Source organism: Daktulosphaira vitifoliae, unplaced genomic scaffold (assembly GCF_025091365.1).
Source record: "Daktulosphaira vitifoliae isolate Bord-2020 unplaced genomic scaffold, ASM2509136v1 Scaffold_1, whole genome shotgun sequence".
NCBI classification, from domain to species: Eukaryota; Metazoa; Arthropoda; class Insecta; order Hemiptera; family Phylloxeridae; genus Daktulosphaira; species Daktulosphaira vitifoliae.
The window spans coordinates 30,603,877-30,623,600 of record NW_026099572.1 but is presented as its reverse complement, the minus strand read 5'-3'; the positions used below and the strand labels follow the sequence as shown (position 1 = coordinate 30,623,600).

The window sequence follows — 19,724 nt, the reverse complement described above, 5'->3', positions numbered from 1 at the left end:
TTTTTTTTGTGTCTGTTACCACTTTTTCTCAGCTCTCACCGAACCGATTTCTTTCAACGATATGAGAAAAGATCACAAATTGTATCTAGTCGAAGGCATTATCCTCAAAAATTGAAAAAATTCCCCTCGTTCCCCGTAAATAGAGGAAATCTCCAAAAAAATTACAAATTAAAAAATCGCTAATTTTCGAAATGTTTTTAATTTTTTTTACTTTAAACTGCCATAACTTTTTCAAAAATGAACAAATCAATATAATTTTTTTTTATTACCTATTTGATTACCCGATTGATTACCTATCATTTGGTATATTTTTTTTATAAATTTAACCCTTTACCAGCCCACAGGGGGGGATTCAAAATGACAACTTTTGGACTTTTGAAAGTGTTCAGGAAAGTCTGACACTATTATATATATCTCAAATTAAAGCTAATGTAATATAATATATCATGAAAAAATAAAATTTCGGAAATTATTTTGTCTTCACGGTGAAAATGGCTACCAAAAGCTATTTTTGTGTGAAAATTCTCGATTTTAACTTATTGAAAAATGAACAAAACAAAATAATTTGTTTTATATAGAAACCTTTGGTATTTCCCTTTTATTTTATATAATATTTTGAAAATTTAATCCCTTACCTGCCCATAAGAGGGGATTCAAAGTAGCAACTTTATTACATTATTCAACTTTTGAAAGTGTTCTGGCAATACTGCGTCCTTTAAACATTTGTCAAATTAAAGCTTATAAAACGTACTATAATTTAAAATAAAATTTATCCCCGCGACTTATCTTCTACGTGCAGACGGCTGTCGTAGATATAATAATGCTATTTTTGTGTTAAAAATATCGATTTTATATTTTCAACTTTAAATTGCTATAACTTTTTGAATAATGTATGAATCAACACAAATTTTTTTTTCTTAATACATTATATATTCCTTTTTCATACTTTTAACTTAAATTAGAAAATTTCTCTATATAAACGGGGCGTTGAAAATTTGATACACATGTATAAAAAGTAGAACTTTTTCAATTTCGCTTTTGAAAATGTTCCGGAAATACTGTGTCCTTTAAACATATGTCAAATTAAAGCTTTTGTTATTTACTTATGTTATGTATTTATCTTCTACTTGCAAATGGCTGGCGTAGTTAAAAAACATGCTATTTAATGTAATCAATTTTTTTTTTATTAATTTTAAAATACTTATACAAGTGTTTATCATAGTAATGAGTCCATCAATTTTTATAAAATTTACATGATTCTTACTTAGATTAAATATAAATTTAAACTTTTATTGATTATTTTACTTCCCCAAAGTTAAGAAAAGCGTCTTTGAATTTTTGAACTAGCTTAAATAATTTTTTTTTTTTAATTATTCATCATGATCAAAGGGATTGCGTTATACAGTATACTATACAGTCTTATAAGTTCGTGGTACAAAGTTCAAACATCGCCAGCCAAAGTAACTTTTTAACTTTGCATTTTTTTCTTAATTTTTTTTTTTTAGGTGGAAAATAACATTCAATTCGAAAAATTGAATTATAAAAGTATATTTTTGACTCTAATGAAATTATTTATAGATCATTTATTCATAATTAACCACAAATTATTTTCTGAATATTTTTGTATCAAGTCCTTCAATTTGTATATACGTTTGCCATAAAAATAATAACTACTTTATCATTTTTTATGAATTCTTCCAAAAAATTACTAAACTAAATTATTAAATATCATACTAATTTAATTGCTATAGTAAATATTTATTCATACATTATATTTCTTAATCAAAAAACTACTAATCAGAAATAATGAAAGAAATAGGAGTTCATTTTGCTTTTGGAATAATCCATCAATTTAGTAAAATTAAATACTATCTACAGATTAGCATATCGAAGCGATTTTTATGATAATAATTTTGATGACTATCAAATATCATCTATACTTGTGCCAACTATGCCACAACTCCACTATGCTACCTTTTTTAATATTCAACTGGAGTTATGTAAATTCATTTAACTTTAAATCCTCAAAATCTTAAAAGCTAAATAATTAAATAATGTAGTGTTATATTAATTTCCAGATTCATTGTAATTTTTTTATTTGTCAGATTCTAATGGGTGGAGGGGGGGTATAATGGTACTTTTGCCATCTCATATTTTGACCAAGGGTGCAACTGCACCCCTGACTCCCTGGTTCCGGCGCTATTGATTGTTAATAATATTTCTTTTTCGTTTTCCTCGCCTTAATCCCAACTACTTGGAATTGGCCACTTCCTGTTTTCTTTGCGTTAATAATATTTACAAAATTAAATTAATGATAGTAAAACAAAACTTTTATAAAAATTAGATTTGATGCACAAATTTGGTGTTTAACAGATAATTTAATTCTGAAGTATATTAAGTGTAGCATTTTTCTAAAAATCTTGATTGTCGTACTTTTTTTGACACTTACAAATCATATTTCGGCGTTCAAAATATTTCTACTTGAATACAATTTTATTTTATGAGCTTAAATAAGGATAACGAAAGGTGAGTCAATTTTATTAACCCTTATAATAAATTTTAATTGCCAAAAGAATATTGACCGTTTTTAAATAATAAGGTTTTATGAGTAGTCAAAATCATTAATATAACAATAAGTAAATTTTATCATGTTATAAGAATATACGGTGTACACACATTTTAAAAGTCTTAGAAGCAAAGTGTTCGTGCTGCTGAAGGCGTCACTGCGAACAAAAAATTCTTAAAGCGAGACTACCACGCTGTAACCGGCGTTGCTAAAGGTACTTGAAGCAAGGTGTTCGTGCTATTGTTGGAGCCTCATTAAGATAAAGTCCCTCGAGCAAGACTTTGCTAACGCTTTTGTAACTAGGTTGCTTGATATACATAAAACCATATTCTTACAATTTGGCACATCAACAGAATAATTTCATATTTTAAATTATTTTAATAACATTATTATTTTTGAACCTTCCAAGTATGACCCCCATAGAATATAATAACTAATTATATGTAGTAAGTCACTTATGCTCTACCACGTCTAGCCCTTTTCACATAAGAATATTAATTTACATCTTTATATTACAATCAACATTAAAACCATTGGATTATCCTCTTGTCTTTCTTTTTATTATATTTTGAATTACTGCACTAAAAAGTACGCATTTCATCGATATTTTAAAACTGCTTAAATAAAATGCAAAACTTATACTATAAACACAAAGTAGATTTCATGTACAACTTTGGCGTTTAATAAATTTTAGATGCATATATTTTTTTCTTTTTTCTAAAAATATTAGTTTTTTGTAATTTTACTAAAAATAACGTAAATTTAAACAACGTTTATTTAATTGAATTTAAGTACAATTTTTATGTGAAAGTCGCACAACTTAAAAAAAAATGTCTTTTGTATTCTAAACTACTTAAAATGTCCTAAGTTTTTTGTCATTTATAATTTTTTTTTTTTTTTTAATTAAAATATGACACAAGTAAAAATGTTTAAAAAATAATAAATTTCAAATGTTGATTAAATGCATAACAAATATGTATTTTTTATAAATATTTGTTTTTTAGTTTTATTATATTCGAAGTAAAACCATTAATGTATCTGATATTTTTTATTATTAATAACTTTACTATGATTAATGTTTGCAATTTTTTTTTTTTATTTAATTTTGAATTCTCATCACTAAATGTCTGATACACTGTATATATTTTACATACAGGTTGGCCCACCACTCACTGACAACTTAAATAACTTTTGATCCAGTTAATATTTTTAGTTAATTTTTTTTTTAAATAATAGTTATACGTTAGGTCTATAGCTATATCTCAATAATTAATTTTTTTACATTTTATTAAAAATATTAATTATTTTTAAATTTTAAATAAAATGTAAAAAAAAAATCTAAGATAGCTATTTTGTAGAGTAGAATTTAAGAAAAATTTTAGTAAAAAAATATCTTATTAATATTCAGTAGTAAATATTCTGTAGCGTTTTGAAGTTTGTGAAAATTTGAATTTTCATGTACTATTTTACGGTATTAAACATTGAAATACGTATTGAGAAAAGGACAGAAGAAAACGCTATCTTTTCAATATACTTTTGAATGAGAGTGATAAGTAATAATTGCCTTATCTAATTTCTTATCATGGTATTTATGCCAAGTTTGTAATGTATACACACTATCATCATATGTATACACAGTAATCATGAAAAGATAGCGTTTTCTTCTGTCCTTTTCTCAATACGTATTTCAATGTTTAATACCGTAAAATAGTACATGAAAATTCAAATTTTCACAAACTTCAAAACGCTACAGAATATTTACTACTGAATATTAATAAGATATTTTTTTACTAAAATTTTTCTTAAATTCTACTCTACAAAATAGCTATCTTAGATTTTTTTTTTACATTTTATTTAAAATTTAAAAATAATTAATATTTTTAATAAAATGTAAAAAAATTAATTATTGAGATATAGCTATAGACCTAACGTCTAACTAATGTTTAAAAAAAAAATCAGCTAAAAATATTAACTGGATCAAAAGTTATTTAAATTGTTAGTGAGTGGTGGGCCACCCTGTATATTACTAAAATAAAAGTATAATTTTTTTTTTATTTAAGAATATATTCACTAAAATTATTGCAATCTTTGAAGTAGAAAAATTATATTCTAATATACTTAAGTGAAATTCGTAAATTTATACACAAAGCAATAATAATATTAACAAAAAATTCATAATTGTTTTAAAGTAGTAGAACTTCATTTCAGTTTGAACCATTTTTACTATTGAACATAAATTTTATAAATAGAACATAACTATGTTAATAAATATGTTAGAATCCAATATCTATTTGTTAAAATTTTACTTTATTTTATTAAATATGTATTTTTACTGTCATTAAAAAATAGTTATATTTTTTCTGTGCCATTTTTGTCTATAAAATAAATGATATAAAATTATATTGAACATATTCGCTTATGTTCATTTTAAATATCTTAACGTATCAAACAAATTAATTTTGATATAACTATTTTATTTTTAATGGAGTCATATAAATTAATTTTAATCTCTATTGTCATTTTTTCTATGAAATCAGCTGAGACAAAACAAAGCTTAAATTATCGTAAGGATTATAGAAATTATGTCAATACAGTGGTACATCACATTCGTTCACACATTCGGTCAAATGAAATGCAAAATTTAAAATTGAAACATGATTTTAATAATCATATTAATATAGAAGAAGCTTTCAAACCCGATAATTATATGAATGATTCCATGTATAACTATAATATTACAATAAGTTTACTCAATTTCAAGTACACAAGAATACTAAAAACCTTCCTCAATTACGTAGACATTATTCTTCGTAAATGTAAGCAATTTCAATATAGTTATTTATGGGAAAATTTAATTTTTTGTGTAACATCACTTATTGAAGAAGTAAAAAATTCCAAAACTATGTTTGAAAACCTCTACAACGCTATGAAATATATAAACATCATGGATGTAAGATATGTGTTTAAAGGAACTATTGTGGCAAATGTTATAATTGATGAAATTGATTTTTTTAAACAATTTGTCTTACAAAAAATACCAGAGACTATATCTTTTGATTTCAACAGCTTACAAAATCTTATAGACTCTGAAACAAATTTAAAAAATTTAAATGAATTTTACATAGAAGCATCAGAAAAAGTAAACAATATGTTTCTATACAGTATTATCATCGACCCTTTCGTAAATACTAATTCGACAACAAATCCAATTAAGGAATCCTCTAATGATAACGACTTATACTTAGTTAATTTAACATGTAGTAATCTTAATGCGTTTTATAACGAAACCATAGAAATTTGGTACAAAAACCTTGGCTTTGAAGAATTTCTTAATCCCAAAATACCTAAGTAAGAATTTTTTAACATAATTTAACTTCTAATCTTATAATTGAAATAAATAACTTTACTACATGTGTTTTGAAAATAGAATTATTATTATTTTTTTTTATTATTATTTATTTACAACTGTAGCCATTAGTTACAATGTATATTAATATTACTATTTACATTTAAAATCATATATTATTATTTATTTTTTTAGTTCATTAAAAATTACTAACTTACTATAAGTGTGTAGGAATGCACATATAATCGAAAGCATTATAGACAGTGAAAGTATGCTTTATTTATAAAATTGAAAAAATTTCCCTCGTACCCGTAAATGGGGGAAATCTCCAAAAAATTACAAATTTAAAAATCGCGTATTTTCGAAATTTTTTTTACTTAAAACTGTCATAACTTTTTCAACTTAACATTTTAAAGTGTCCCGAAAATACTGACATTTTTATATATACTTTAAATTAAAGTTAATTTAATGTACTTTATTATAAAAAAAAAAAAAAATTTCGGACTTAATTTTGTTTTTATGCTGAAAACAGACATCAAAGTTAATAAAAAAAATTCTTTTTTATATTCTTAACTTTATAATGCTATAACTTTTTGAAAAATGTATGGATCATTATATATTTTTTGAGATAAGTACTATTTATATTTATATATTATTATATATATTTATTTATTCATATATTACACTTCTAAATCATACAACTTGTAATCAGAATATAAATATTGAAATGGGAGATCCTGTAGCTTTTGTAATAATCCATTAATTTTTTTAAATTGAACACTATCTACATATTTGCATCGAAGCATTTTTTATGATAGTGATTTTAATCACTGTCAGATATCATTTTACTTGATACAACTATGATACGTCACCATTGTACCACGACCCCTTTGTGCTGGTTTTTTTTTATAGATGCATTATGTCTTTACTTTTGTTGTGCTGGGTTTTTTAAATGGAAACCCATACTTTTAATTTAATATAATGTTTGAGTTTTTAATTTAATAGTAAATGGCATTTCAATTTTTAATATAACTTTATTCGTTTATTAGATATAAACATTTCAAATTTCAAATTTTTGAGATAATATACATGTATAATACACAAGGGATTCCAAATACAGGTAGCTAAATGGATTTTATGACATCGCTGTCACAATCACGGATTGTTTATTGTCAATTATGACTATCAATAGTTACTTTTTATATAGTCAGTTAGTGTACTTATGAACTCACAACAATGTGCCTTGCTACCATTGATAATAACAATGCTGTGTACCTGCGAATATTGATATCATAAAAAACCAATTAGCTACCTGTATTTGTAATACCTTGTGTATTATACATATATATTAACACAAAAATTTGAAACTTTAAATGTTTATATCTAATAAACGAATAAAGTTATATTAAAAATTCAAATGCCATGTATTATTAAATTAAAAACTCAAAAATTTTATTAAATTAAAAATATGTGTTTCCATTTAAAAAAACAAAGTTAACACCTTATAAGGCATAAGGGATGAACTTAAAAAGTATTACATAGTTAATAATTCAAGAATAATGTGTAACTAAAGATAACCAAAATAAAAAAATGTTTAAATATATTTATTCTGTAAGTAAATGAGTGGTTTATGATAAAAAAAAATCACTCTGTGTATATATATATATCATTCAGATAATATATTTTATAATCGTTTTGATGGACAACGCAATACTAGAATAAAAATATAAAACAATACAGTACTGTACTACGGTGTACACTTATATACAAATATACTCACGGTGACATATTATCTTATAGTTTACAATACATAAAAATAAGTTACATGGACAAATATCATCGACACATATTTAACTTATATTTTACTTAATCCTCACATTAAGCCCTTTCAAGTGAAAATAACAATTTTAAGTTTAACATAAATGTTAACATAAATACAGTATATTTGCTTAATTAATAATTTAAAAATTTGTCGTACCATTGAATAATTTTGTTCAACCCATAATGTGGTTATTCTAGCGGTTTCTTGACTCAGTCGACATGAACGAAAACGTGTGAACAGGATGCTAGTTCTTTATTCTCAAACATTTTTTTTACTTCCGTGATTTGAAGTTGGCACTGAGCGGATAGTTATCATTGTTTTTTTTTTTAATGTTTCAGCAAAGGAACAAGGGTTGTTTCAATTGAAACCTGTAAAAAAAGACTCATTGGGTAATCTGATAGTACTTCCAAATACAATTTCTGCAGGTTTTAATCCTAGCTCTTCTTTAACTTCTGATATAAGACCCATAAGAGTACATCTATTCGGTGTTCAGTCTCGTAACATTTAATTGCCGTTCTAAGTGATCGTTCGAATCATTCGACTAAACCATTGGCTGGTAGATGATATGCTGATATACGTATTCCTTTAAACCTCAAAATTTGTTGTTCTACTACTGCGCCAGTTGCCATATCTGATGCGTCTCATTGTAATCGAATATTCGTGGTCAGGTCTAGATATGATAATATTGTGGCTCGTTTTAAGTCTTCTTTTGTTTTTTGGAATACTCCCATTGATTGATTGGTCTATACAATTGATGTTTTGTTATTTTTTTACTGTTTTTAAGATAACTGTGAAAGATAGCTTGCGTACTTGCTGCGTTTGGAATACAACGACAGAAAAAATTGCACACAGCCAAAAAACGTCAAAGCTCTTGTACATTATTCTGCATCGGATACTTATCTATCGCTTCCAGTATTTAGGATTTGGTTTAAGACCATTACTCGAAATGTTGCATCCTAAAATAAATGCGTATTGGTTATAATGTCATACTCACTCATTCGTTGGAATACACGTTCGAGGTGGCTCCAATAATCTTGTGTTGAAGACGATGTAATCAAGAAATTGTCTAAATAAACTTCACAAAAATCAAAATATTTTATCATACCGTGTATGAAATGTTGAAACGTCTCAGCTACATTTTTAGAATCGCATACCATCCGAATAAACTCAAATAAACCAAATTTCCCAGTTATATTACTTTACTAAAAACAAACAAACAAATTTTAATATGAATATTGCAAATTCGAATTTTATAATGTATTTTAAAATTTTTCTTTCTTTATTTTTTTATTTATCAACTCAATAACTCCTATTCCTGAATTTCATTTTTTCTATTCCTCAATTTTTTAACAATTTTCCAATTGAATATTTAAAATTTATTTATTTATGTATTTACGTAATCATCATATTATTTGTTTGTTTATATAGATTCATACCTCCAATAGATCTACATATAAATCAAAATGATGGAATTAAAGCTCTCAATATTCTTCGTCAGGAATCTGGTTGGAAAACAATGAATCACATATTAATAATTTATAATGGTAAACAATTCAGTGTAGATTTTATTATGAAAGACGAAATTAATAACATTAATTTTCGAGTGAAAAAAGAACATGTAATACAATTATTAAGATGCAGGTATACAGAAATAATGAAAAATTACGAAATATTATTATCTACCCTAGTACATATATGCAACAAAAGTGTACCACCACTCTATCAAAATTGTTTGATTGAATTATTTGACTCACTCAATAAATCAAAAAGAATGTTTGATGGATTGAATATGGCTATAAATACTTTAAATAGTTCATCAATATGGAGTTTAAGTAATCACTCTCATTCTAGTTTGCAGAAAATATTGAAATGGAATACAGATTTTCTTAATTTATTGAAGAACAATGAATTTTCAAGGTGTGAACTAGGTAATAATATCATAAAAAATGAAGGAAAAAATACAGAAAAGTTAAAAAAACTACGAAACATTCTATCAGAGTTTCGTGATAACTTCTATAAAGAATTAAGATCCGAAATGAGTCGTATGAATGACCGATGTGTTATGAAAAAACCTTATTTTGATAGATCCAAAACAATAAATTATTTCATAATTCCAACAGCTACTAATCAAAATTCTTCAGAATCATCCCAAATATATCTCAACGCTTGTAATTATTTTAACAATTTTTGTGAGAATGTTTACAAAAATTGTTATGAAGATCTAGGTTTTAGAAAAATTATTACTAGCTAAGACAGATTTATTAAATAAATTGTTTATCAACTTTGCACTCAGTAGATTGAAAGGACAAGGTATCAATTAATTGGTTTTAAATAATTATTATATACCACTGGCTACAAAATAAAATTAAGAATATTTCAATAAATTATAAAAATTTCGCGTAGTTAATAACATTTAGAACTATTATTGGTTCTTGTTTTAAAAATTTTTTAAATTTTTAAAATGTATTATTTTATAATTGTTTTAATTTACATATAAATTCAAATTATATACCCATTAAATCCTTTAATTTTAATACACGTTTACTATAAAAGTAACAAAAATAATTTATAATTTTTTACAATTTCTTAGTAAAATTATCAAAATTTAAATTATTAAATATCAACTTCATACTAAAACATTCATTATTAAACTTGTGTAAACTGGCAAAATGTGATAATATTACTTAGTGATGACGTTACTACATGATAAGGTCACTAGGGGTATATAAGGGAGATTAATCTAGTCGAGTTGTCAGTATATGTTTAGCGTTAATAATGGTAACATTGTTTCCAAAATACGTATCCGCAACTTTTCAGTAATTTTTTGTGGCTTTCGAGTTTAATATTTTTAATATTATTTTTAGTTTTTAAATTAATAATATTTTCAATATAATTTTTATTTTATTTTATTAATTCGCCACAAGTCATCAATTTCATACTATATTTCCAACAACAAAGGTACTTATAATGTGATAGTACTAAAGTAGTAGCATCAAAGATATATTAGATTATATTAAAGGTATCACATTATAAAGATTTATTGTTTGTTTCGACGCTGTTGTCGTCTACATTTTATGAGAAAAATGACACCTCCGGTGGTATTTCAAGCCTATGTTTCTTATTTATATGTAGTATTTTATTATTTAAACTTATCTAATAATTAATAAGTACTATTAGTAACGCTGGCTATATATTATAACATCAAGGGTACAGCCATCAATTCTAAGAATTTTATCATCGATTCCAGATGCTTACTTAAGCATTTTTCTAACATAAAAAAAATTGGAACCTCACTTATTAGTTAAACAACTCTAGGATAGTGTGGTAAGTATTTATCAATGAAGCTATTCTGATATAGATAATACACAAGGTATTTAGTAAGTACGGAAACAGATCTGTTGTTACAAACAATGAGAACAATAGAAACACATTTCTTTACTTACTGAACACTCTATATATTATATAGATATTTTAAATCTTTACCGTTACAACAACAACAATCAAACTTGATGCAGTCTACGGTGTAATCAATATTAACGACGAAGACTATAGAATGGTTATCATGAATATATGGGTAACATTAAGGTCGTTAGTTTAAAACAAGTACTATGTACAAAAGTATTACATGAATCGGTATTTATAAAGATACCCAACGTCGATTTAATTTTTTTGGAAGACATGTTAACCAAAAAAAATTCTTTCTTATCACTAGAGTACATAGAAACAATAACGGAAAATTAAAAATAAATATAATAAAACAGCTATTGAATGGAGGGAGATCAAACAAAAAAATAATTTTGGTAGTAGACGACCGTTTTTATCTATTATAAATAAACAAAAAGAGTACATATATTATAAATACGTTCCAAAATTTTATCTGTTGATAACCGTACGCATATTAAAATTATGATTTATTTAATTTTAAAAACATACCGAAATGAAATCATTCATTAATTTGAAAAATTCTTACTCAAAGTCATTTGTGGCTTTCTGTCTCATTGTCGTTGTCAATTAAATGTAATTTCCCAAGTATGCCGATTGCCTAAATTAAAATGCTAAATGTACCCGTAACGCAATCATATTATTATTATTATAATTATTCATTTTAATTCAAAATAGAATTTTATAAATTACCTTTTATCTACTTTTAAAATATTCACCACTGCTTTAAGTTAAAGTAGTGTATAGCATAGTTTTTTTTACAGTCAATAGTATACAGTAGTTTTTAGACACGTGATTTATGTGGACATTCTTTTTCTGGTAAAAACGGCATTTTATTGCGTGTACTATATAGTTCTTTCAGTTATGACACTGTTACTTCAATAACCAGTCAGTAGAGTACGACGATAACTATTTCCCTGTCTATAAAATATTTTCGTCATTTTTATCGATCCATTTAAAGTCATCACATGTTAAATTTGACTGATGTCCCATTCATTTAAGCTGTTTACATCAATATAAATGCGTATTTTTTTTTTTTTTTTTAAAAAACATGTTTCTTTCTGAGATTTTATTAATAAACCTATTGGTCCAGATGGTATATCTGGTCATTTTTGATTAAATTTAAGATTTTGCTTATCTTTTCCCTTATGGTAACTGTTGTGTTTTTAATATGAAAGACAACATCAAATAGTTAACAGATAATAAGTCTTTATTAAGAAACAATATAATTGTTTATGATATGTGGCCGGTGATTGCACTCGCGAGTAGTGGACATTCCTCACTTCTAATTTATATAAAATTTATCAATACGTATAAGCAACTATTCAGGAAATCTCTTGATAATCCATAATCAACCTGTTTAATCCGTTTCCTTGATTAATCTTGGTATCCATCTATCTCGTTTTTAGAAATTTTCACACTCATAACGACGAAATATGTTTTTAGGTTCTTAATACCTTAGGATTTATCTAAAGAATAGACAATGAGATTTCTCTTATAAAATCATTTTTTATTGAATTTTAGTTATTCCTTTACTAATAATTTTCATAAATATTGTTGAATAAACTATTATCATTCAACTTCAATTGTTAAACTAATCTGTCATAAATTGTTGTTTTGTGACTAATGCCCGTATTGTGTATAAATTAATTTTTAGCTTCGATGCGAAGCTGAGAAGGTATTGGTTTTACTAAGATGTTTTTTTTTTTATTTTTTTTTTTTTGTGTCTGTTACCACTTTTTCTCAGCTCCCACCGAACCGATTTCATTCAATGATATGTCAATCATATCATACAAATCGTATCTAGTCGAAGACATTACCCTCAAAACTTGAAAAAAATTCCTTCGTTCCCCGTAAATGGGGGAAACCTCCAAAAAAATTACAAATTTAAAAATCGTTAATTTTCGAAATTTTTTCAATTTTTTTTACTTAAAAATGCCATAACTTTTTTAAAAAAGAACATATCAATATAATTTTTTTTTATATAGATGCATGATATCATTACTTTTCATTTGATATATTTTATTTGTATATCTGACCCTTTACCTACCCGCAAGGGGGGATTTAAAATGACCACTTTTTCACAAAAAATTAATTTTTTCAACTTGACGTTTGAAAATGTTCCGGAAAGTCTGACACTTTTATATATATCTTAAATTAAAGCTAATGTAATATACTTTATTATGCAAAAAAAAATTTCGGACTTTATTTTGTCTTCACGGTGAAAATAGTTACCGAATTCTATTATTGTGTGAAAATTATCGATTTTATTTTTTACTTTATTATGCTATAACTTTTTGAAAAATATATGGATCAATACAATTTTTTTATGAGAAATAATATTTTTTAATAATACCTTTTTCATTCGACATACTTTATCTTAATCAAGATATTAATAAGGAACTTGCAGATCATGTAGCTTTTGGAATAATACACCAATTTTTTATTATTAAACACTATCTAAAGATTTGCATCGAAGCGTTTTTTTTTTATAGTGATTTTAATCACTGTCAGGTATCATTATACTTGATCCAACTATGCCACGTTACCACTGTGCCGTGACCCCCCTGTGCTGGGTTTTTTTTAAAATTTAGTTTGACTATTGACATTTCAATGAGGCGTATGAACTTTTTTTGAAACAGAATATTAAAATACTAATGTTTTCGACCCACCTCTAATGTCACTTAAAATAATAAATATAATTAAAAAAAACTAAAAAACACGCTTTTAAAGCACATCAAACTAAAAATTATTTTGAACTTTTTAGTTTGATGTGCTTTAAAAGCGTGTTTTTTAGTTTTTTTTTATTATATTTATTTTTCACTTTTTAGTTTCATGCTATGATAGTAGTTACTATCAATATCATGGTTGTAACGGGTACCAGAAATCAGGGTTCGATTACGGGGAGGGAGTCTGAGAAACGGCTACCACATCCAAGGAAAGCAGCAGACGCGCAACGTGGAAGTAGTGGCGAAAAATGACGATACGGGATTTACCCCCCGTAATCGGAATGAATACACTATATATCTCTTAATGAGAATAAAGCGTATTAATATATAAGTTTCAATAGTAATTAGAATATATATATAATATATACATGTAAAGCGACTTAAGTACGTAAACGTATCTTGCACGAGGTATAGCCGTGTTTTGTGGGTGGGCGTAGCTGGGGGAACGTTATACACGAGGCATATACGGCGGCAGCGGCGTCGGCTGTAGGAATATATAAATGAATATTAACATATACGTATATATTAGCGGCGGCGGTAGGAATATATAATCTTCTCATAATATCGCGGCACTTTCGCTGGCGTCGACGACGCGATGTACGGCGTGATCCTCAGGCGTCAAAAGGTTAGAAGCGTTGATGGCGACGGTGAGCGAGTGCGGATCGGTTCGTCGATGTTGTCACTTTGACAACGGGAAGAAAACTACGATATCATTTGTGGCAGGACGTCGTCGGCCGTGCGGCACTTGCTGGACTTTGCACCGCGGCGTATAACGCAAAGTGTTGGTCAGTCAAATACTCATAGTAGGGCGACGGCTGATAAAGGTGGTACGAGTCGCGGGGCATCGTTATATATATATAAGTGATGACACAGACGCGTATACGCGTACGAAAACCAAAAATAAAATCATACAAGAAAATAGTGTTTGATGGCTAGTGGTGACGGGGTGGGGTGAATACGTTACGACAGTATAGTCTCAAGGCCTTAGACGACGGGATACGCTAGATAACACGTGGAGAGTTACAAACATACAGGTAAAACTAATAGAAGCTCATGAGATCTGTGCTGTTGCGGCTTTTTGTTATTGCTGTTGATGGTGATATCTCCTCCGTTTATAGTACTAGGGGGTGAATATCTTTAAGGTGCTAGTGACTGAAAGGTGGTGATTTCAGCCTTTGTTTTACGGATGGGCACTAGTGGAGTGGATCTGGTCTTTGTCCTAATTCTAAATTTGTGAGCGATTGCAGCGGTTTTACATGACTTTCTCATTTGAAAGTAAATTAACACTAAGACGAAGCCGTTCACGATTTATAACTACACGATGGGAGTTGCAATTTTACGAGTGCATATTTCTATGGATAATTTTTGGGTGATTTACGGTTCGAACGAGGAGCCTGTAAGCAATTTGTCCGTCATGATACCTACCGTGATAGTAATGAGAGATGGTTCTACCACAAATGGGTATATTCTTATCCTCCGACCACGTTAAACTACTTGTACTCACTATAAAATATATAAGTTATCAACCACCCGTTATCTATTAAATAAGCTAGTTAATTAGAGGTGTTTCCATTTGTGAGATTTAAGTTAAAACCCTTTTCCCTTCAAAGTTGACACATTATTTTTATTTTGTTTATTTAAGTAATGGTTCATGATATATATATAATTATTATATAAAATATTATTTTAAATTAATATAATAATTATTAGTGTGTTACTATTAATTAAAAAGAACATTATTTCAGAATAATCTAAATTTTAGTTTATTAATAAATGAAAAATTTAATAAAAAAAATATTAAAGCATTTAAAAATTTAAAAAAATGGTAGCACAATGGGTCGCGGAACGTATGGGCGTGACCTAGTTGAGACAAGTATAGATGATGTCTTACAGTTATTCAAATCACTATCATAAAAATGGCTTCGATGAAAATCTTTAGATATTGTTTAATTTTAAGAAATTTTTGGATTATTTCAAAAGCAAAATGAACATTAATTTGATAGAATTAAGAAAAAATGCTGAAACGTGATTTCAACTAGCGGCGATCGAACTTCGTACATCGAGCATATAAGACTGTATAATATGCAGCCAACGCGCATTACTAGTAGATAAAAAGAACTATTTTAGCTAGTTAAAAAATTCAAAGTCGTTTTACTTAACTTAATGGAAACTAAGTTAAAATTTATATTTAATGTAACTTTTCTAAAAGTCAGTATCATAATAATTATGTCAAACCCTTATTTAAAATATAAAAATTCTTATTCATATTAAAATATTTTTCTATATAGTTTTTCTTTTTTTGACTGTCATTCATTTTCTCTATTCTCACTTGACCAAATTTAATGAATAATTCGTCAAAATAACATAATTTGAATTTATTATCACTAGATATTGGTCAAAAACCTTTTAATTTAAAAAATTCATACAATCATCTCAAAATTACGCTACTATAAAATAACCACTTAAAAAATACTTTTTTATTAAATATCTTCAAATTAAATAGAGTATAAAATTCGTTTTCATACCAAATTATACAGTAAAATCATATCAATAAAATAAAATATTTTTTAGTGATTATTGAGCAATATATACTTTGATAAACCAAATTTTAACGCTGATTTCAAGTTTGAACATTTTCACTTTTTTTTAGATTATTACTAATTAATAAAATACATGAAAAAATTAATTTAAAAAAACATTTTATTAGGTTATTATTTGTTTTTAGTATGCTAAAAATAATCCAGGTAAATTTCAATTCAAAATGACATTTTTAACATATTTTTGATCCATCAGAGTTTATTTTTATAATTTAAAAATGCTGAACATTTAAAAACGTTTTAGCTCAAATTACTTTATAATTTTTTTTAATTTCTCCATAAAAATTACAATATTAAATTATTAAATATCAATTTCATACTATATATAATTTCTAATTTAATGGTATTTTTAAATTTTGTAACATTTAAAATCTATCGCCTGCCTATCCATCTTATTACGATAATATCATTATATGATTATCATCTTATTATTATTATCTTATTATCATCTGATTTCTCGTATTTAATAAAATAAAGAAAATTAATTTTTTGTTTTTTTTGAGTCCAATTGCATAATTTTTAGTGAGATATAATTTTACTTGCACATCTCAATTTTGTTAAAATTTTATGTTAGATTATGTAATTTTCACTTATAATATGACTTTAAAGATTGTTTTTAATGATTATTAAGTTTTCTTGCGTCTACCTGTTTTTTTAAATAATAATTAGTAGGTTATTATAAAGTATAATTGTGAATAAACCAAAGTATTTTGTAGTCGTATTATTTTTTTTTTAATATTATTTAGTTTGCAAGTGACACTAGATTTTTGGTAAACTAGTTATGGTGTCATACTATTTTTACAAAACACATCGTGGTCGGGGTAGCCGTGTACTTCTGTTGTAATCAGTAGTCAACCTGTAATGCTCACACATCACTAAGTTTGGAGCGGAGCCTCAGCTAAGCGAAGCCTAGTTGTATAAATATAAAAATATAAATTAGTTATAAAATAAAAATCCATCTATGAATTATAAAAGAGTTCCGAATGTTGCTTACAGAGAAATAAAATTATACAGATTAAACTTTGTAGTTTTTAATATTATTGATTTTAATAATTGATTAATATTGCATGCCTTGTATCTTTAAAAGTAATAATATCAAATTAAGTACTTAATTAATTGCATAATTAATTATTTACGAAGAACAGTAAGGGTTAATCAGTAATATATCTCCGATGAAGGAGAGAGTATGTGGTATTTTTTTTAATACGACAACCTTACAATATTCTGTTTGTTAAAAAAAAGTTTAACAACAGTAACTAAAATTTCTCCATCAAAAATGTAACCATAGTTACCATATAACAATATAACCATAGTTCAATAATTATTATAAATATTAATTTCTCATATTGATGAAAATTATAAAGAGTTAAAAAAATCAAAAATTAAAAAGGCAATTTGAAAATATTTGACGTAGAATTTTTAATTTTCATGCTACAAAATGATAAAGATGGGTTAAAATTATATTCGCGAATAACAACTCAATTGGTTGTACTTGACTAAAATATTTAATTTGACAATATAAATGTTTTTCAACATCAGTCTACTTTCTCTTGTAAATGTGACGAAAATTCTATCGTAAAACAAAAATGTATTGATATTTAATTATATCACAATATACAGAGTGGCCCACCACTCACTGACAACTTAAATAACTTTTGATCCAGTTAATATTTTTAATTGATTTTTTTTTAAATAATATTTATACGTTAGGTCTATAGCTATATCTCAATAATTAATTTTTTTACATTTTATTAAAAATATTAATTATTTTAAAATTTTAAATAAAATGTAAAAAAAAAATCTAAGATAGCTATTTTGTAGAGTAGAATTTAAGAAAAATTTTAGTAAAAAAATATCTTATTAATATTCAGTAGTAAATATTCTGTAGCGTTTTGAAGTTTGTGAAAATTTGAATTTTCATGTACTATTTTACGGTATTAAACATTGAAATACGTATTGAGAAAAGGACAGAAGAAAACGCTATCTTTTCAATATACTTTTGAATGAGAGTGATAAGTAATAATTGCCTTATCTAATTTCTTATCATGGTATTTATGCCAAGTTTGTAATGTATACACACTATCATCATATGTATACACAGTAATCATGAAAAGATAGCGTTTTCTTCTGTCCTTTTCTCAATACGTATTTCAATGTTTAATACCGTAAAATAGTACATGAAAATTCAAATTTTCACAAACTTCAAAACGCTACAGAATATTTACTACTGAATATTAATAAGATATTTTTTTACTAAAATTTTTCTTAAATTCTACTCTACAAAATAGCTATCTTAGATTTTTTTTTTACATTTTATTTAAAATTTAAAAATAATTAATATTTTTAATAAAATGTAAAAAAATTAATTATTGAGATATAGCTATAGACCTAACGTATAACTATTATTTAAAAAAAAATCAACTAAAAATATTAACTGGATCAAAAGTTATTTAAGTTGTCAGTGAGTGGTGGACCACTCTGTATAATGATCTTTTTATGCTGAGGAACCATTATTAAAAAAAACCATGCAATAATAATCAGGCAATTTATAATTATTGTGTCTACGGAATCACACGTTGATAAGTTATTACTGTGGCATAAGTGATGCCAAGCTTAAAATTAATGCGCTTAAAAAGTGAAATCTCAAGAATGACTTGTCCAACTTAAAAATTTTATAAGTATTTTTGTTTTAAATAAAATTACCTAACTGAAAATTAAAAAAAAAAGGAATGGTTATCATTTAAATTTCTTTAGAATGGGTAAATTTCTACCCTTTTACATAGGAGTTAAACTTTAATTTTTATCGTTAAAGATGTATTTAATTATAGAAAAATTATTTAAAAAATTAATAACAGCTCTAAAAAATAGGTGTTTCTAAACTTATTTCACACCTGTATACATATATAATATATATTATATAATATTTTTTTCTTCTTTTTCATTGCTTTTAATACCAACTACTTGGGGATATTGTAAAATATTATTATTTTATTTATATTTGAGAGTATGTCGGTGCCTTGTTTTAATTAGGCCACTTTCCTTTCAATCATAATGAATACTATGTTAGAATAATACCTAGTTTCACCAACATTTTCAGTGAGTCAAATTCCCCATTAATGTAGGCAGGTAATATTAATTATATTTTTATATTTAATATAATAATATTTTATCTAACACGTCAGCTCATTTTCCAAAAATAGTAATACCTAAATATGAATCACCG

At 25.8% G+C, this 19,724-nt stretch overlaps 2 protein-coding genes across 2 annotated transcripts in view; both read left to right on the top strand.

Moving 5' to 3' along the window:
* The window catches only part of LOC126893900 (uncharacterized), a 60,892-nt gene that overhangs the window by 26,848 nt on the left and 14,320 nt on the right, over positions 1 to 19,724 (top strand). The window lies entirely within an intron of this gene.
* LOC126893906 (uncharacterized) lies at positions 4,976 to 10,254 on the top strand. Its single transcript, XM_050664456.1, has 2 exons — positions 4,976 to 5,914; positions 9,163 to 10,254. Exons 1-2 carry the CDS (start codon positions 5,049 to 5,051, stop codon positions 9,983 to 9,985), a joined length of 1,689 nt encoding a protein of 562 aa, XP_050520413.1. The 5' UTR covers positions 4,976 to 5,048; the 3' UTR covers positions 9,986 to 10,254.

Coding starts and splice junctions, on each gene's coding strand:
- LOC126893906 (XM_050664456.1), top strand. CDS start 5,049: ATGGAGTCATATAAATTAATTTTAATCTCTATTGTCATTTTTTCTATG. Junction 5,915..9,162: donor CTTAATCCCAAAATACCTAA/GTAAGAATTTTT, acceptor TTGTTTATATAG/ATTCATACCTCCAATAGATC.